General features: G+C 38.1%; 1 protein-coding gene across 1 annotated transcript in view; it reads left to right on the top strand.

Annotated features, from left to right (window-relative positions):
* Window positions 1-16,429, top strand: part of LOC123879768 (serine/threonine-protein kinase ULK3-like) — a 30,129-nt gene extending 13,700 nt beyond the window's left edge. The window contains exons 3-11 of the mRNA XM_045927671.1: window positions 8,023-8,161; window positions 8,861-9,018; window positions 9,698-9,782; window positions 10,612-10,679; window positions 11,398-11,513; window positions 12,249-12,346; window positions 13,090-13,242; window positions 14,410-14,502; window positions 15,158-16,429. Coding sequence (XP_045783627.1) covers window positions 8,075-8,161; window positions 8,861-9,018; window positions 9,698-9,782; window positions 10,612-10,679; window positions 11,398-11,513; window positions 12,249-12,346; window positions 13,090-13,242; window positions 14,410-14,502; window positions 15,158-15,451 — 1,152 coding nt within the window. The 5' untranslated portion in view covers window positions 8,023-8,074 and the 3' untranslated portion in view covers window positions 15,452-16,429. The remainder of the gene's footprint in view (window positions 1-8,022; window positions 8,162-8,860; window positions 9,019-9,697; window positions 9,783-10,611; window positions 10,680-11,397; window positions 11,514-12,248; window positions 12,347-13,089; window positions 13,243-14,409; window positions 14,503-15,157) is intronic.
* The last annotated feature ends 3,928 nt before the right edge of the window (window positions 16,430-20,357 follow it).

The raw sequence follows: 20,357 nt of genomic DNA, 5'->3' as shown, positions 1-20,357 counted from the left end.
CTCATTTTAACGCAATTAATACGTGGTTTAAAAGATTCGCAAATGAAAGAAAAATTACTAGCGAAATCGTCGATCACATTAGAGGAGGCCAGTACGTGGTGTCGAGCGGCGGAGCGAGCGAGCAAGCAGGCGGCGGCGTGCGCGGCGCGCGCTCCCGCCGCCACCGACCCCGCCGGCGCGCTCGAGCAGCTGCAGCGCGGCGCGGCGCGGCCCCGCGGCGCTGCCGCCGGCCAGCCGGGGCCCGCGGGCGGCGCGAGTGCTGGTTGGCGCGGCCGGCAGCGGGGCGCGGCGGTGTCTTCATATCGGGTTTTCAATGATAGTGTTTGTGAAAAGTGTAACTTGCGTCACAGTAGGCATATAAGGTGTCCTGGATTTTCAGGAAAGTGTTTCAGATGTAATGGAGTAGGCCACAGGGCCCGATTTTGTACTGTGAAGTTTACGCGCGAAGTCGTCGAGGAGCCCAAATTGGAGGAGGAACGATGGGTAGATGAGTACAGCGAGAACGGTGAGCTACTTATGTCAAATATTTCTATTGAAGCTTCGAATGAAATGTGCGATTCATGGTGTGAGACTATAGATGTGGATGGAGTTTGTATACAATTTAAATTAGATAGTGGCGCGGAAGCATCTGTCATGTCTTTAAGTTCATATGAAAAAGCCGGTTTCGAAAAAAGGAAATTAATTAAATGCCATACTGTTTGTAAAATAGTTGTCGATAAAACAATATTGCCCGTTGTCAGTCCCACGCGAAAAATACCAATGAAAATGCGGTCTCGTCTAAAAGAGGAATTGGATAATATGGTTAGATTAAATATTATTAAAAAAGAAGATGGGCCCACTGATTGGGTTTCTAATATTGTTATTGTAGAAAAACCAGATAAAAAACTTCGCCTCTGCTTGGATCCGCGAAATTTAAACCAGGCCATTAAACGTAGTCATTTTCAGTTGCCCACTTTAGAAGAGATGGCGAGTAATCTGTCCGGAGCAAAATATTTTTCGAAATGCGATGCGAAAAACGGGTTTTGGATGATAAGACTAGACGAAAGTAGTTCGAAGTTATGTACCTTTTCAACGCCATATGGAAGATATAGATTTTTGCGGATGCCATTTGGAATTAACTGTGCTCCAGAAATATTTCACAACGAAATGGATAAAATATTTAAAATGGAAGGTGTCGAAGTGTTCATAGATGACATTTTAATATGGGGTAGGACCAAAGAGGAGCACGATATCAGGTTAAAAGAAGTTATGAAAAGAGCGTTAGAAAGCGGTGTTAAGTTCAATAAAAATAAATGTGTGTTTAGTGTTAGCCAGGTTAATTTTTTAGGTCATATGTTTAGCTCGAAAGGCATATCGCCAGATAAAAATAGGGTAAGTGCTATAAAAAATATGCCCAAACCGACCGATAAAAAAGGTTTAGAACGGTTTTTAGGGGTCACCAATTATTTGTCCAGATTCATACCAAGATACTTGGAAATATCTGCACCTTTGCGCGAGATGCTAGGTCAGAATAATAATTTTGAGTGGTTAGAATACCACGACCGGGCATTTAATTTATTAAAGTCAAAAATTAGTAGTGCACCGGTACTAAAATACTATAACCCCGATGAAGCCATCACGGTGTCGGTGGACGCGAGCGCGCGCGGGCTGGGCGCGTGCCTGCTGCAGGGTGGCCGGCCGGTGGCGTACGCGGCACGCACGCTCACGGCCACGGAGCAGCGCTGGGCGCAGATCGAGAAAGAGTTACTCGCAATTGTTTTTGGGTGCACGCGCTTCCACCAGTATATATATGGCCATGATGACGTTACCGTAGAGAGTGATCATAAGCCACTAGAGGTCATATTTAAAAAATCACTAAATGAGGCACCGGCTCGCTTACAAAGAATGCTGTTGAAATTGCAACATTATTGTATCAAAATTCAGTATAAACCTGGTAAAATGCTATTTATAGCTGATACACTATCCCGCGCGGCGACGGAGCAGGGGACCGATGAGGATGTGTGTAAAGAAGTTATGATACATTTAAATACTCTGTACGACAATGTAGAAGCCACGCCGGAGATGTTAAACAAGATTAGAGAAGAAACTCGAAAGGATGGGATATTAACGGCGGTCGGAGTGTACTACAAAAATGGTTGGCCGGACAATAAGAGGGATACGGATATTACGGTGCGACAGTACTGGATGGTTCGTAGCGAGCTTCATCTGGTAAAGGGAATTCTTTTCAGGAATAATCGAGTTGTTATCCCGACTTCGCTTCGAAAAGATATGCTCAAGCGTATTCACGAAGGCCACATGGGGGTGGAGAAATGTCAGCGTCGTGCGCGTGACGTGATGTGGTGGCCCGGCATGAGCACGGACATCCAGCACACGGTGCAGGCCTGCGACACGTGCCAGCGCCACCGCGACAACAACCCGCGCGAGCCGCTGCAGCCGCACCCCGTGCCCCATCTGCCGTGGGAAGTGCTAGCGGCGGACATATTCGAGTTGAGAGATAAATATTATTTACTCGTAGTGGATTACTATTCTAAGTTTGTCGAAGTTCTGTTGCTGCCCAATATTATGAGTTCGAGTGTTATTAATGTTTTCAAAGATATTTTTAGTAGATTTGGAATTCCGTCAATTTTGAAGACCGATAATGCTGGCCAATTTTGCTCGGAACAATTTAAATCTTTTAGCAACACTTGGGGTTTCACGCACGTTACGAGTTCACCGTTATATCCCCGGTCCAACGGTCTCGCCGAACGGAACGTTCGAACTATAAAGGATCTTATGTGTAAGTCATATGAAAGTGGAGAAGACTGGAAACTTGCACTACTTAATTTTCGTAATACACCACTTTCTGGAGAAAAGTGGTCACCGGCACAGTTATTAATGAGTCGTCGCTTAAATACTCGTTTACCTTCTGGCACTTCTCAGCTAAAACCCAAAGTAGTGAGCCCGCAAGAGATGCGCGACAATCGCTCACAAAGGATAGCGCAATATAAGACATATTACGACAGAGGAACCAGAAATTTAATCCCACTATCGGAAGATGAACCGGTTCGAATGAGACAAAATAATGTATGGGTTAAGTCTCGTATTATACGTCCGGCTCGAGGAAACCGATCTTACTGGGTACAAACTGAAAATGGCGCCGTTTACAGGCGTAACCGACAACATATAATGAAAGTACCAAGCAAAGGCGAGGTTACCAATCACACAAACATGTCTTCTAGTGTCGATTGGGAACATTTAAATTCCGAGTCAACGGGCGGTGCAGATACAGCGCCGCAAACGGCACGCTCCCCGCAACCGGCGCACGCGCCTAAGGTGACAACTAGCGGTCGAGTAGTGCGTCCGCCGGTTCGATTTGACAAGGAATTTAATTATCAATAATTATTTACAAACTCAATTTAATAATTTATTAGTCAATTTTATATCATAACTATTCTTTTAATGTATTTTATTTCAATTCTGAATAATATAATAATTATGTTATTTACTTGTTCTGGCTTGCTTAGTCTAAGAATTAAGCTAAGTTTAGATAAAAATATGACTTATAGGTATTTTAAATATATCTCAATAAGTGCTATTTAATGTAGTTGTTATAATTAGCATGCTACAATTATGAGTATAAAATGCATTGAGAAATAAAATTTGAGGGGGGATGATAATGTATGAATAATTTATGAGTAATGAATTAGAATTATAATATGAAGACGCATGTATACGTTTAGAACATAAAATGTATTTCAAACTTATTCTATAAGGAGGGAGATGTAGTAGGTAGTTTAATAAAATATAATATTATGTAGGTAGGCTTGTGAGTCATGAATAAAGTCAGTCGTCATCAAATAGTGGTTTGATTTGGACCCATGTACTATTACAATAAGGTTCACACGTCGGTCAAGAACAAATCATAATCGAAAAGCACCACTCACAACGTACGAATGTTGCAATCGCTAGAAAAACTGGTTAAGTGTGAGTTGGACCTGCGGACCGAAGGTTCCGTACCTTGGAAGGATACGTGTTATTGTTTCGTTGCTTATTATCTTCAACTGCAAATATTTGTCATCGTAAAAAAATTAGGATAAGTACTTGTGCCGTGAGACCTTGCTTCGCGCCTTTGATGATTCTAGATCAACGGAAAGTAGGTAGTATATAAGCGACAGACCGACATGGCAATTGGGGTGGGGATGCCTCGCACACCCGCACAGCCTCCGCTTACCCAGTGCGGGTAACGTGGGTGGTATGTGAGGCGTCTCCTGCCTTATGCCTACTCCGATTGCCATCTCGACCTGTCGCGTACTATATACTTAGGTTTTGATTTATTTGGGAGAGTCAAAATATGCGGAATATAATTATCTGTATTTTTTGATTGTGTTGGTTTAGATTTTAGAAGCTTATTTTTAGGGTTCCGTGCCCGAAGGATGCCAACGGAACCCTATTACTAAGACTCTGCTATCAGTCCGTCTGTCTGTCACTGGACTGTATCGCGTGAACCATAACAGGTAGAGACCTGAAATTTTCACAGAATGTGTATTCCTATTGCCGCTATAATTTAACAAATACCTACTAAATTACCGCCATTAAAATTAAAAAAAGCGTTATTTCTTGTAGGTACGATGACACGGAATCCTTCCTGTGCGAGTCCGACTCGCAATTGACCGTTTTTTACAGGTCCAAGGGACCGTAGACCTAGGTAACTGTTTGATGATAATTTCAACTTGATACTTCCACGCGTTCCCGAAGAAAGGACCTTGATAGACGAACGGACAACGAAATGATCGTACTTACCTATATTATGGGTTGCTTTTTTCCTTTTGAAATACGGAACTCTAAAATGACATGTTCGCTATTCATTGAGGACGTGTAGGTATATATGTAATTGTGTAAATAGTTAAGTAGATACCTGCCTACCTACCTATATTAATTGTAGATTTCAAATTTTCTCACTCCTATAAAAGTTAGCCCTTGACTACGACACCTAGTGATACCACCTGCACCATCTTAAACCGTTTTTATCTTAACGATGAAAGATAACGTGGAAACGGGCTAACTTAGAAGGAGTGTGCCGTGTAGCAGTTTTTCACGCGGCATAGTACCGAAGCGCCGCTCTCTTGGCAACACGGCATTGTCGGTAGAGTGGGAAGTAACTAGCCATGGCTGAAGCCTCCTGCCAGACCAGACCAGAGACAATTTAGAAATTAAAAAATATTGCTCCTGCAGCGAATCGAATCGTCCACTGTTGGACACTGGCATTCCCTAAAGAGCGCCACCTCACCTGGTCCTCAGCCTGCCTCATCCAGCTACATCCCGCCAGCTTCTATACTATATCATCGGTCCATCGTGCTGGAGGGCGTCCCACACTACGCTTGCTTATACGCGGTCTCCACTCAAGGACTTTCCGGCTCCAATGGCCATCGCCTCTACAACAGGCATGGCGGCCATTGCTATTTTAGCTCGCTAATAGTTTGGGCTATGCCAGTAACCTTGGTTCTCCAAGACGCGATACCAAACAGCTATTTAGAAATGATTGATATTTGGTATGAAAGGTAGGTAATAGGTTTATACCATAGATTCATAGATAAAAGAAAGAAAACGTATATACGCTAATTTGACTCAACCAGAATAGAACTTGGAAAAGCCTCGGGAGTAAGTTACCACTACCAAGCCAGTAGACTACGCGTCCTAATGTAGTCAGCAGGGTTAGTGCCATAGATGACAGAGTGCATACTGCATAACTTGAGATTTTATAGATTTTAAAAAGATTTGGCTACCTAATGGAATTTTTTGACAACGGTAACCTGCTGCCTATCAAAAGTTTTCCGTTGTTTTCGTCCAGTGATTAAAACATTTTGTCAGCTTTATCTTTGGACTTAGTCTGTCTACTTAGCCTGCTCGTGAAATGGTCAACAATGACCAATTTCCCAATTAACTGAGCAATTGTTATCTGAATTGATGTTAGTTATAAAAGCCTTGACAGACAGCGCGACGCGACGGTAGAGCTGTTGAACGTGCTCCGAACGCTTTGTAGAGTGAACGCGTATGATACTCAACCTTATTCATGTTTAATGTGACGTTAACGAACAGCTTTGCAACGGCCGCGGTTCCCTGAACTTTAAGGAAAAAAATTCTAGGAGCCACATTCGTTAAAAACGTTTCCGTCGCGCGTTGCGTCTGTCTGCGCCATAATACGTCTGCGGGAACAACTGAATCACTACAGTAGGTATAACACGTGGTGATCACCGACCGGCTTGCACTCGATCGGGTGAGGGCTTTCAACTTGAACGGAATAATTCCGCGCATCGCATTAGGTTGAGTAGTAATATTTTATGTTTATGATGCAAAATCATTTATAGTTTATTGCTATCTAAGTTATAAATAGTCCATCAAATTTTATACCAGCATAAAGTTTTTGTATATAAGCTCTTAGGTAATCTTATTAAGTACTTAGGTATTATTATTAGCTGCATAATCACTATAAATACGAAATATTGTGTTTGTTTGTTGGTCTATCCTTCAATCACGTCTTAGCCGAGCCACGCGATCGACGTGATTTTTTGCATATACCTATGGGTACCTATAGTTAAATATCTAGTTACTTGGAGAATGTCGTAGGTTACTATTTGTTCTATTTGTTGGAAAATCAGGAAGGTTCCCACGGGATTTTTAAAAACCTAAATCAACCCGGACGAAATCATTGGCATCAGCCAATACTGCTACGAATTAAAATTACAGTCAACCCTATCTATAGCTCCTTGACCTCATCTGTGTATTTGTCTGTGGCATCGTAGCTCCTAAACTAATTAACCGATTTTAATTTTGGTTTTTTTTTTGTTTGGAAGGTGGCTTTATCGAGAGTGTTCTTAGCTATAATCCAAGAAAATCGGTTCAGCCGTTTGAAAGTTATCAGCTCTTTTTTTACTGTAACCTTCACATGTCGGGGGTGTTATAAATTTTTAATTTACAGGCACTTGTTATAGAATATGATGATTTTTGAATACAAGATTTTTTTTATAGTGACGTCTTTTACGATAAAGTTATTTAACCAAGCATAAAATGCATTTACATAACAATATGACAAAAGATAACTGATAAATATATTTTGCAAGTTTCATGATATTATGATATTATTATGCATCGAGTAAATAAGTAGCTCTGATAACTACATAGTTTGTTAGGAACATGCGAAGTTCGTGAACACAATAGTAGCGCTATGCATGACTTTATACACTTGTCCAACGAGTTTATAATAAGCTTGACATCTTAACTTTATAGTAGGTATTAGGTACTTATTATATGAAAAGTTAAAGTTCAGTCTTCGATAAAAAATAAAATATAAGGAGTGGTATATTTTTCTTTACTTATAAAAGCTCACGTTATCTGATTGTGGGTAAATACTAAATATAGTACTTTGAATGAAGCTGTATTTTCGGCACCAATTTTGATAATAGTGATACTTCGTTAGATTCGTCTTGATAGCGTGTCATTGTATAAAATTGTGCTGGGTAGTTACAAACTCTTAAAAAATCAAGATGGCGGATTTTAGGCAACAGCAGTTGGGTTTTTTGAAAACTTTTTAATTGACTTGTTATCCACGAGAAATTAGAAGTTTTTATTATTATACCTACTAGAGGATGCCCGCGTCTTCACCCGCATGGATTTCATTTTTTTTAAATCCCGTAGGAACTCTTCAATTTTCCGAGATAAACCGTAGCCTATGTCCTTCCCCGGGTTGTATCCTAAGTCGGTACCTTTCATTAAAATCGGTTCAGTAGTTGGGCCGTGAAAACGTAGCAGACAGACAGACACACTTTCGCATTTATAATATTAGTATGGATATCATAACTCAGACGTTACGGATGAAGTCCTTTATAGGACGAGCCAATTACTATTAGTTTTGCATTTAATTTTCTACCAAAATGTGTGATTTTGGCAACTAACTGGCAATACTTAATATCACAACAGCTGTCAGCTGTCATAACATAACAAACATTTGACGTTTCCACTTTCTTAATTACGTTGAAATTCGTGATTTTATCGCAAAAATAATAAATTCCTGCCAATGAAGCAACATTATATGTAAAATATGTCGTTTCCAAAGATCGAAGGATATGTAGTAACTGAGAAACTCGGTTCGGGCAGCTATTCAACAGTCTATAAAGCCTATACTAAGGTAAACAAGTGTAAATTAAAAAAGAACACCCCCGACAAGTGAAGGTTACAGTAACTAAAAAAGAGCTGATAACTTTCAAACAGCTGAACTGATTTTCTTGGATTTTAGCTAAGAACACTCTCGATCAAGCCACCTTTCAAAAAAAAAAAACTTAATTACAATCGGTTCATTAGTTTAGGAGCTACGATGCCACTTTGGGTCGGGGGTTAACAAAGACACACATTATTACACCTTTAACAAGCGATTTTAAGTGTATTTAAAAAAAAAAACTATAGTTAGTAGTTCAATTATGAACTACTAACTATATAGTATAAATTTAATTTCATTAATCGCATATTCAATCATAAATAAGGTCATAGGTGTATTTAAAGTCCTTGAAATAAATGTGAGGATAATTTCCTAATTTTAGCTATTAAAATAATGTTTTATTTACTAAAACAAACTAGAATAAGTATTTTATTTGATAGTGTAAAATATATTTATATTTATTTAGCAGAACTTAAGTTATAATTGTAAAAGCATTAAGTTAAACAATGTGAGACTCAGTAAATCAAACTATAATAGTGATTTTCATTGAAACATAGCCAAACATATTGTTGCTTATATGAGTGAGAGAGACAGAGGACAGCTTTGCTTCTCCTGTGCCCCACAATAGGTAATAGCTTTTTTTTAATGCTTATTCTTCTTTATTATCTTCAGGTGGGTGCCAGAACGACCGTAGCTGTAAAATGCATAGACAAGTCCCGCATCAAGCACTCTGGCACTGCCATAGACAACCTGGTGACAGAGATAAGATTGTTGAAGACTCTCACACACCCACACATAGTCCACATGAAGGAATTCACTTGGGATGACAGGTACTATTTATACTTATGTGTATCTGTGTTCTGTGTGATAGCCAAGCGGTTAAGATGTTGGTTTCCTATTTTGAGGTCCCGGGTAATCACCATGGAACCCCTTAAAAGGTCAAATAATCACCTGATGCCCAGTATAATGAAATTTAAATTCTTAAACCTCATCTTGACAACTTAGATCTTTACTGAAACTGTACCTAAATTGGGATGATGTGTAGGTCAAAAATGAATTGTTTCTTTGGAATTATTAACTAGAGGGTTTCCTAAAATTCGTAAAATCCACTTCCACTGTTAGTTTCAAGTTTGCTAAGCGTTTTAAATTATTGATTTAACTGAAAGAGTACAATGAGATGAAGAGATGGATGAGCCTTTAAGAATCTTGTGGGAACACTTTGATTTTCCAGGATAAAAAGTAGCCTATGTCCATTCCAGCCCGGCTAGCATGGGCAGTAGATAAAAATTATATCCCCGATTATATCCACTGATTTCTATGACATCAGTGGATATAATCGGCGGATATAATTTTTATCTACTGCCCATGTTAGCCGAGCTGGGATGTAAGCTAACTCTGTATACCATATTTTATCAAAATTGGTTAAATGGTTGGGCAGTGAAAAGGTGGCAGACAGACAGACAGACACACTTTCGCATTTATTATTATTTATGGATATGGATGTTGCAGAAACATCTATATAATAATGGAGTACTGCTGTGGAGGAGATTTGTCCAAGTACATACACAGATACGGGAGAGTGCCAGAGAAACAAGTAAGTGGCTTATACTTCTTCTTTCTGTTTCTCATTTGGCCTAAGTTTTGATAGAGAAAAATGATAATGAATAAAAAAATCTTAAATATTCCTTACTCTTATCCATTTAAAAGTTCTGTTCTCTATCTCCAAAGATATTCATTTAGATAGAGAACCTCCTTCTTTTTTTGAAGTCTGTTAAAAATAGTGAATGTTTTTGCAATTTTTCTCTATGAAATACTACTAATCCATACTAATATTATAAATGCGAAAGTGTTTCTGTCTGTCTGCTACCTTTTCACGGCCCAACAGTTCAACCGATTCTAACGAAATTTGTTACAGGGTTAGCTTATATCCTGAGGACGGACTTAGGCTACTTTTTATCCCGGAAAATCAAAGAGTTCCCACGGGATTCCTAAAAACCCATCCGCTTAACCGATTTGTATGAAATTTGGTACCGAGGTAGCTTGCATCCCTGTATGTATGTTGACATAGGCGTTTTATCCCGGAAAATCAAACAGTTTCCACAGGATCTTTAAAAACCTAGATCCACGCGGACGAAGTCGCGGGCATCCTCTAGTATTATTACAATAAAAATTAGTCTAAAATGAATGCAATTTTATTGTTACAACTTGGCTGAGTCACATTTGTTAAAAGTGTACTGATTTTTTCACAATCATTGAAAATATTATAGTGTGAGAGAAGGTAATGGGTGACCACCGGACCTTAAAGTAATTTTCCATAATCATAATCATAATTTGTTTTGAAAACCAGTATCCTTTAGTGGTTTTCAAAATAAATTAAGATTATGATATATATATATTGAATATTCAAAAAAATTTTAACTAAGTTATTTCTTGCAGGTGCTGTATTTCCTTTAGCAATTGGCATCAGCATTAAAGTTTTTAAGAGAAAAAGGTAATCCCACCAAAAACATTTCATGTTTTGGATGCCAGGACTAACAAGTTCATAATGTTTTCACTGTTAAAAAGTCATGAGATCTCTAGTAGAGCCAAGCCCCTAGCTGAGCTTAGATTTGTGCTGCCCATGGGACCTATCCCAAGTCCAAAGTATATAGCTCTTAAGTGCCCTTCACGGTATCACATTTATAACAATAAATAACAAATAACTCTACTAACAAGCTCTGGTCTTACAAGCCCTAAATCTTAGTAAAAAAAAAATATGGCTTGGCCGTTTAATGTTTGTGAAACTATTACATAACATAACATATTTTAAGTTCAAAAGGATCCAATCCAATTCTCCCTTTGCTAACGTGGTAGATTAAAGCCGTTCTCATTCTGAGAGAAGACCCGTTCTCAGTAGTGAGCTGGTAACGGATTAGTGTATTGTGTATATTAGTGATTAATCCTTATAAAGTACGGAACCCTCAATGCGCGAATCCGACTCGCACTTGGTCATAATCACAGTCATTTATTTGGAAGACTTTATTGCACACACAAACATATATACAGAAAGCATTAGAAGAAACTATACTAAATGGTGCAAAGGCGGCCTTATTGCTATAGAGATCTCTTACAGGCAACCCTTGGTGACCAGAGTGTGGGATGGTTGCACAAAGTTAAATTGCATAGAAGTAATAAATTGGCAAAGTAATGCCTGCTTGTATGCAACACAGGTTCGCTCAGCACATGTCAGAGGAGTCGTCTCGTCACGTGCGCGGGTCGCCGCTGTACATGGCGCCGGAGATGTTACTGGGGGAACACGACGCCAGGGTCGACCTGTGGAGTGTAGGTGAGCTTCTATCCCACACCTTATCCACCCAAGGGTACCTTCCCTCACCTCCCCTCTCATCTACCTCACCCCTTCTCCCCTTATTTATTCACTAGAGGATACCCACGACTTCGTCAGCGTGGATTTAGGTTTTTGAAGATCCCGTGGGAACTGTTTGATTTTCTGAGATAAAAAGTTGCCTATTTCAATTACAGGGACGCAAGCTACTTCGGTACCAAATTTCATACAAATCGGTTAGATGGATGGGTCTTTGGGAATCCCGTGGGAACTCTTTAATTTTCCGGGATAAAAAGTAGCCTATGTCCGTCCCTGGGATATAAGCTAACCCTGTACCCGTCAGAATCCGTTACACTGTTGGGCCGTGAAAAGGTAGCAGACAGACAGACAGAAACGCTTTCGCATTTATAATATTAGTATAGATTAATTTTATTGAAAAAGGCACACAAAACAGGTTGTAACTCTAAAAAGTCTAAATATCAAAATAATAGATCGGGATCCAAGCAACGACCCCTAATAAGTGTACACAGCAATTCATAAATAAATATCCTCATCTCAACAGTGCGTCACGTTCGAATTTCAATTCGTACTTTGCAAGCTAGCGAGCAAAATAACCACTTTCCACGCAGATTTCAAAGGGTAAAAGGAATCTTTTCCGAGCGAGTGAATTGAAAGGGTTGTTTTATTTGCCACAGCTTTAAATGCGAGCCATTAATGTATACTTATGTTTGGTTGCAGGAGTCATCGTGTATGAGTGTCTGTTCGGGCGCGCGCCATACTCCTCCGCCACCTTCAACGAGCTCATCGACAAGATCCAGCGTCGCGCCCCCATACAGGTCATCATCACCAACCAGCCACCAAGCTAGCCACCAAGCAATTACCTATTATAGACCTAACAAAGTGCAACTTTAACTAAGTGTAACTTTGCAATAGAGCATTGTAATGTCTACATCTCCTGAGGATGCTCCGGTGTCGGAGCGAAACGTGTGTCGAGTGTGTTCTGGTGGATTTGTGTGGTGTTGCGTGGTGATGCTCGGGGCTTTCTTACTGGCTATCTTTTCCTGAATGTTTAGCAGTGGGCGGGCGGTGTATGTTGCTTGCTGCATGTTGTACCATACAAATTTGCCGTTTTCAGTGGATTATAGCAAATTAGGCTTGTGTTTCTTTGTATATCATGGACTTCCGTAAAGTAACGCCTGCTTCTATCCATACTATAATATTATATATGCTGTCTGTCTGTCTGTCTGTCTGCTACCTTTTCACGGCCCAACAGTTTAACCGATTCTGATGAAATTTGGTACAGTGCTAGCTTATATTATCCCGGGGACGGATATCGGTAGGTTTTATCCCGGAAAATCAAACAGTTCCCACGGGATCTTTATAAACCTAAATACACGCGGACGAAGTCGCGGGCATCCCCTAGTACAAAATATATTCTACTATCTGCCAAACCACACTTGACCAGCGTGGTAGACTATGGTCAAAATACTTCTCATTCTGATAGGAGACCCGTGCTCCGTAGTGAGCCGGCGATGGGTTGATCGTGATGATGATGATGGTTCTATTGTATTGTACGTAGATTCCAGCCAACGCGTCCATATCGCCCGGTTGTCGCGACCTGCTGACGAGGCTGCTCCGACACGACCCGGACCAGCGGATATCGTACGACGACTTCTTCAACCACGAATACCTAGATCTAGAGCACATGCCTTCCAAGGAGAACTACAATAAGGTACAGTTTACACCTACCATTTAAATGTCGTTTAGCTCCTGTTCAAAAGCCTCAATAGCTCAACCGGTAAAGGAGGTAACCGGAAAACCGAAAGGTCGACGGTTCAAACCCCGCCCGTTGCGCTATTGTCGCACCTACTCCTAGCACAAGCCTGACGCTTAGTTGGAGAGGAAAGGGGAATATTAGTCATTTAACATGGCTAATATTCTTTTTTGACGTGACAACGTCTTATAATTCGATAGAGCCGGCTGCACGCACGAAAAAACATGACTCATGCGGCGTTACCTCGCTCTGAGGCGTTCCATGTAAGGCTTGAAGTGCAAGCGAGAGCGCGGAACGAGCGACAAAGAAGCACAATCGGTCATTGTTGTCACGTTCAACTATCGTCAGTAAACCGACTTTACAGACAACCAATTTTTTATTTAAAAAAAAAAAATATTTAAAGACTGATGATTTGGACGCGACCAAAAGACATGGCCAATTGTAGCAACTTTGAGACACTCTCCCATTTTTAACAGACTTCAAAAAGGAGGATTTTCTCAATTAGTCTATATGTTTTTATTGTATGTTTGTCACGTTACGTAAGCGGCAACCAGAAGGATTATGGAAGGAAACGAAGATAACTTTTGACTAAAGTAATTCTAGGATTCTTACATTTTACCCTAACCTGACGTCTGCATCAATGTTAGATGCAGACTTACATAATGACGACCTAAAGCTAATCTAACTTTTTTTATCGCTGGTGAATGCGTTTAACAGGGCTCTCTCCGTCACTCGTTTCATACAATCGTAGTTCCAATTTCATTTGAATATTAAGCAACCAAAGTCCATGAAATTTTGCAGACATATTCTAGAAACTAATATCTGTGTCTGTGGTGTTTTAGATTTTTCTAAAAATATGTAGTTTTAAAATTACAGGGGCTCAAAGATTTGTATGTAAATTTTTAAGACCGCGTAACTTTGAAACCGAATATTTTAACAGAAATCTGGAAAACCACAGACATAGATATTAGTTTCTAGTCTAGAATATATGTACAAAATTTCATGGACTTTGGTTGCTTAATATTCAAATGAAATTGGAACTACGATTGTATGAAACGAGTGGAAACGAGTGACGGAGAGAGCCCTCTTAAGTGCGATACAAGTTAACAGGTTAACCTGTTGCAGGCGAAGGCGCTGATGGCGCTGGCCATCGACCTGGAGTGCGCTGGAAGGTTGCCTGAAGCACTGGCCGCTTACAGCGACAGCTTGCGGTACTTGGTGAGAACACTGTACTTTACACTAGCGTCCCGCCCTGACTTTATCCGGGTTATAACTTTTTGAGTAAGCTCCTGAACAACGTGCCCCTACATCCCTAAGGTGCCCACGGATTAACTTTTGGCATCCCATACTGTTTTGTATGGCACCGAGCAAGACAAAACATGCTACTAACACATTTATAAGAAGAAGTTGCAACCAATTTTATCAGTTATTTTACATTTTAAATACTAAAACAATTTACTTATAAAGTTATATCCATTTTACTTTTAGTAATTAAGTCTTTAAACATAGAACATAAAGTATTTTGCTTTTCTTAACTTATATTATGTTAATAATATATCTTACTAAAATTAACAGACAACAAAAGCAGCGCCGCCGAATGATTACTAGTTTTTGTAAGGTTTAGTTTCAATTTTCTTTTCTTTATGAAAACGATTACTTAAGCTATAACCTTTAAAATAGATTGAAAAAAAATAGCTAATACTATCTATTTATTACTTTTTAGCAAATGTAAAAAGATAACAATGAAAAAATTACAATAAAGTCGATTATCTAGTAAAAAGTGTTTTTTTCTTATTTACTCTTTTTATAATATCAATAAACAATAATTATATAAACAAAAAGTCATTTTATTAAAAAATTTTTTCTTTTCCAGGATCCTGGGTATAGTCTTCCTCATATTCGGCTTCATCACCTCTTCATCATCGGCAGCCTCATCTACTGCGTGGTTCTCTGCCGGGAGAACCCCTACCCTCGACATCCCGAGGACTTCTACTGGTCCAAGACCATCGGCCCTTCGGAAATGCACTACAGTGCTAGTGGGAAACCGTATCGCCAAAATGGACATAATGGACATAGATACGACAAATACAATGGAAACGGAAAGTATTCCGATAGAGAAAGTGCTAAGGGTTACTCGGATAGAGAGAGTAAGTTAAGTAGGTACTGAATGTTTGATTAATAAAGCTGCAGACACATTGTTGTGGTACCTACGTCGGGTTACGGGATAGTACAAGGCGATCAGAATCGAACATTTTAAGTATACTTACCTATAATTATTCTTATAATTGAGGTGTAACCAGAATGCTAGCAAAAACTTAGCGTGTCCTATTTACGGACCGGTCATTGATCTCTAGCGACAGTTAGATGTTTTATTTGCAATATACTGTGAACTATTAAATAATACAGAATTTTCCAAAAAAAAAATCGTGGTTTTTTTATATCTTATCAGTAGGTAGGTTACTATTACCTGTCTTTTGCTAACGTTCTCGTTACAGTCTGTATGTAGAAGTGCACACTAGTCTTCGTGACGTTGATCATCACGCCCGATTACATTACAACAACAAAGTAATGTGTTGCGGCTTTTAGGGTGCGTTTCCACTGAAGCGTAGCGGAGCGATTCACTAATCTGATTGGTCGAAACCTCACATCATTATTACCTAGGACTAAGTTCTTCTTCTAGAAACCTCCGCCTTTTCTGGATACTAATTTACCAAATTACATTAGATCCTATTTATAACGATTTTTATGGGCCATTTATTCCCAGACTTCGAAAGAAATATTGATAAAATACTTATTTAAATTCGTTAAGTCTTTAAAAAACGTGTATCACCAGATGAGATTGCAGTCAAGGGCTAACTTGTATCTGAAAAAAAAAAGTAAAAATCTTTTCCTAACTCCATATTTCCACTTTATCGGATACTAGGTCTTTTACAAGTAGTTAGCTATTCTATATACATGATGAGTTTATATATTTTAACAGAATTACCAATGTATAATAATACAAATTTGTACATGTTTTATCTGATTTATAGTTAGGAAAATAAAATAAATGTTTACTAACTTTCAATTAATATTAAAACAATTGTATTGTTTAGTAAGTTTAATTTATAACATTTATTGTAAATAATTTATACATTGATGTTTCGAAAATTCCATATTAATTTACCTGTTATATTAAAATGTAAGTAATAAAGAAATGTCATAATTATAATAAAATGACGTAGTTGGATGAATTCCGGAAAAGTAAATTCAGAGTTTATTTTATTAACTTAAAAATAATAATATTAATAAATGTAATAAATAAAATAAATAAATGACAAAGTATTTTTAATATTTATGATTTTCATTTCATATTTACTTGTACCTACCTACTAACTAGGTCTACGCAGACGATGGCCTACTAAATTATAACGATTATTAGGACAAAAGTTCCTAAAAATAAAAAATAAATTTAATTTCTTGGTTGATGGTACGGAACCCTTCATGTGCGAGTTGGGCTCGCACTTGGCCCATTTTTTTATTTTTCCAGTGCGTGGTAAAACTTTTCATACACGAATTGTGATATTGTGTATCGACTGCGACCACATTATAACCATACTCGAGATGCCTAAAAATCAGTTAAGTGTGAGTCCGAATCACACAGAAAGGGTTCCGTACCATAATACAAGAAATAAAGCTTTTATATTTTTTCATGGCGGCCATTTTGAATTTTTTTATTATTTGTTGTTATAACGGCAATATTAATACATATTCTGTGAAAATTTCAACTCTCTACCTATTACGGTCCACGATATACAGCCCGCTGACAGACAGACGGACGGACGCATGACAGAGGAGGCTTAGTAATAAGGTTCCGTTGGCATCATTCGAGTTCGAAACTCAAAAAGAGTACCATTATGCAAATGAGATTAAAACTGCAAATCAGAATATTTACTTTTATCTTTAGAAGAGTTCAGAAGAGTGCTAGTTTTCTCTGGACGAAGTGATGGCTAAAAACCGCGGCACTCACACTACCACATGGTGGTGTGGAAATGAGTTATTTGGCCAAAACGAGTGTTAGAGTGGGCTTTGTGGCGCTCGTACGCTAAAACTATTGAGTGTAGAACAAAAAAGTTACTTCATAAATTGTTTCTAGTTTAATTCATCCCCAACCATTTTCATCGTAAAATGAGTCTTAAAGAAGTTATCGTCTAAAAACTGTTTTTGGACGCCATTTTTCCATCATTTTGCACGATAAATCAAAAACTATTTATACATAAAAATAAATAAAAATCTGTTTTAGGATGTACAGGTAAAGCCCTTTCATAATACCCCATATACCCCACTTGATATAGTTATCTTATTTTGAAAATTGAAACATTTTAATTTTTTTAAATGATGTAATCACAAATTCGCGGTTTTCAGATTTATTCCTGTACTTGTGCTATAAGACCTACCTAACTACCTTTCATGATTGTAGGTCAACGGGAAGTACCCTATAGGTTGACAGACAGACAGACAGACAGACGACAAAGTGATCCTATAAGGGTTCCGTTTTTCCTTTTGAGGCGTATCTCAAAAGCGTTGATGTGCTGCGTCTTTTTTTAGGGTCCCGCAGGACCCTAAAAAAAGACGCAGCACATCAGCTCCATTCCACTCAATCTAACGTCTTCTATCGCTAGCCTACTTTTAGGTATGGTAAGTATGTAGTAAAATAATAAATAAAACATTCACATTTACAAAAAAACTTATTTATTGGTTTATTTACAAATTACATTAAATATAAACAGATCTGGATTTGTATTTGCTATCATATTCAAATAGTACCTAGAAGGAGATATCTTGCTGATTTTATGTGCGACGTAAAAATGACAATTTTCGTATGAAGTTTTGAACATTGTCTTTATAAAATCCATTTCATTGTAGCATAGTTACAATTTCAATATCATAGGGAATCTAGACCCAGAACTGGAAAAGATGTCGTACAAAATAATAAATATGTTTTTACACGTAGGCGTAGTTCACTCACACAGGGTGAAATAACGCGGCAAGTCACAGAGTAAAAAACAGACAGAGAGAGACAGAAGGACAACGACGTGATCCCTTTTTTTCTTTTGAGGTACGGAACCATAAAAAATCTTTAATAAGTACTATTAAAAAATATAGATAGGGCAGTGACCAGGTACACGACAACGAAGTATAAAAATAAACTTCAGTTGCGCTATTTTGACCTGCATGTGAAAAAATGGCTTTTTAGTAAATATGAAAGTTGCATTACGCTTTTATATTGGTATTTTTGATTGATTTCAATAATTTTAATGACAAACGCCGCGTCACTTCCCTTCATATATGTACAATATGATGCACCTCATAATAATATTATATTGATCAATATAATATTATTATTATAATACATTATCACTATGATATCTCTATGGCGCACCGACACGAAGTTTACTACACACCTGTCTTTTCGACATTCTAGTAATTGACAACATAAATAATATATTATCGTTTTTGAATATTTTTACTAACATGGAATGAGATTTCTTACATTGAATTTATCATAAAAAGTAATATTTTATAAATACTGCCGTTGGTGGAATTCCCACGCAGTTGTAAGCGCAAAATTCTTCGACTATAGAAAAATAAGAGGAAATGAAGTGTATAACGCATACATTTTGAGAAAGGACTCGCTATATTTGCTCTGTTTTAACTGTCATGTCAAAAGTATGGTTTACCCTTAGATTAAGGTGATTACTCGAAAGATTCCTATTTAAACACTAAACTTGTGACAACTTTGTGCGTAAATAGATAAGATTAGACAGATTAGAACAATTTACCTTTAGACATTATTAACTACAAGTGTAAATTAAAAATTTATAACACCCCCGACAATTGCAGGTTACAGTAACTAGAAAAAGAGCTGATAACTTTCAAACGGCTGAACCGATTTTCTTGGATTATGGCTAAGAACACTCTCGATCAAGCCACCTTTCAAACAAAAAAAAAAACTAAATTAAAATCGGTTCATTAGTTTAGGCGCTACGGTGCCACAGACAGATACACAGACACACAGATACACACGTCAAACTTATAACACCCCTCTTTTGGGTCGGGGGTTAAAAAGACATAATTAAAAATATTTCCTACAATCGACGTGTTTACGAGGCCCTAGAGCTCGCAGCATTTGACCGTTCGTGTCCGGTATCGCCTGGGCTGAAGGAAGGACACAAAGCAAACATGGAGAGTCTTTTCTCAAAAACTATGCACTTTTTGTACTTTGATCGTGCCAAAATTGAAACAAACATGGCGCTAACTCCGCCCATCGGACATTTACAAATAAAATCCTATCCACAAAACGACATTTCACAACAACAAGCGCAAGTGATGTTTTATGAGCTAGAGTAGACGCACTGGCAACCTCTTTAGGCTCTTAAGACTTAAATCCAATTGAATCGGTCATTTCCAAAAACCGCTTAAGTCACTAAATTATATTTTTAAGCACTCAATAAAAACTGTTTCATTCAAAAGTAAACGAATTTCGAAGGACTTTTAGGCTGAATACAGTATTCGGACTTCATAAGGAATGTACAGAATAACATTGCTTTTCCAGGTTTTACGTCTATCTTTGAGGAAACATTCAAAGCATAAAAAGCATGTTTGAGAAAAACTTGACTTATGCTGCTTTTGAAATGACCGATTCAATTCTTATATCACGTATCCTATATAAATAAAATTTTACTAGCTATCACCTGTGACTTCATCCGCATGAAAAGTATGTGTCTAATTTCATTGTACATTTTTTGTTTTAAATTTTCTAACAAGACAGATACTTTTTGGAAAAGTAGCCTATATGCATCCCCAGGATGTAAATAGTTTGCTCTGCGAAAAATTTCACGGTTTAGACTTTAGCTGATATAACAGACCAGATATCAAAGATGTCAATGTCTGTCTGTTCGTGCGAGAAATCTTCAAAACGGCTGAACCGGCTTTAACGCGACTTTTGCAAACAACTGCGCAAGGAATATACAGAGTATCTATTATTACGAGATACAGTAATTATTCTATTTTTTCAAAAAAATCTTTAGAAA

This window comes from Maniola jurtina, chromosome W (assembly GCF_905333055.1).
Source record: "Maniola jurtina chromosome W, ilManJurt1.1, whole genome shotgun sequence".
Classification (NCBI taxonomy): Eukaryota; Metazoa; Arthropoda; class Insecta; order Lepidoptera; family Nymphalidae; genus Maniola; species Maniola jurtina.
The sequence above is the reverse complement of the archived record's forward strand: the minus strand, read 5'-3'. Positions and strand labels throughout refer to the sequence as shown.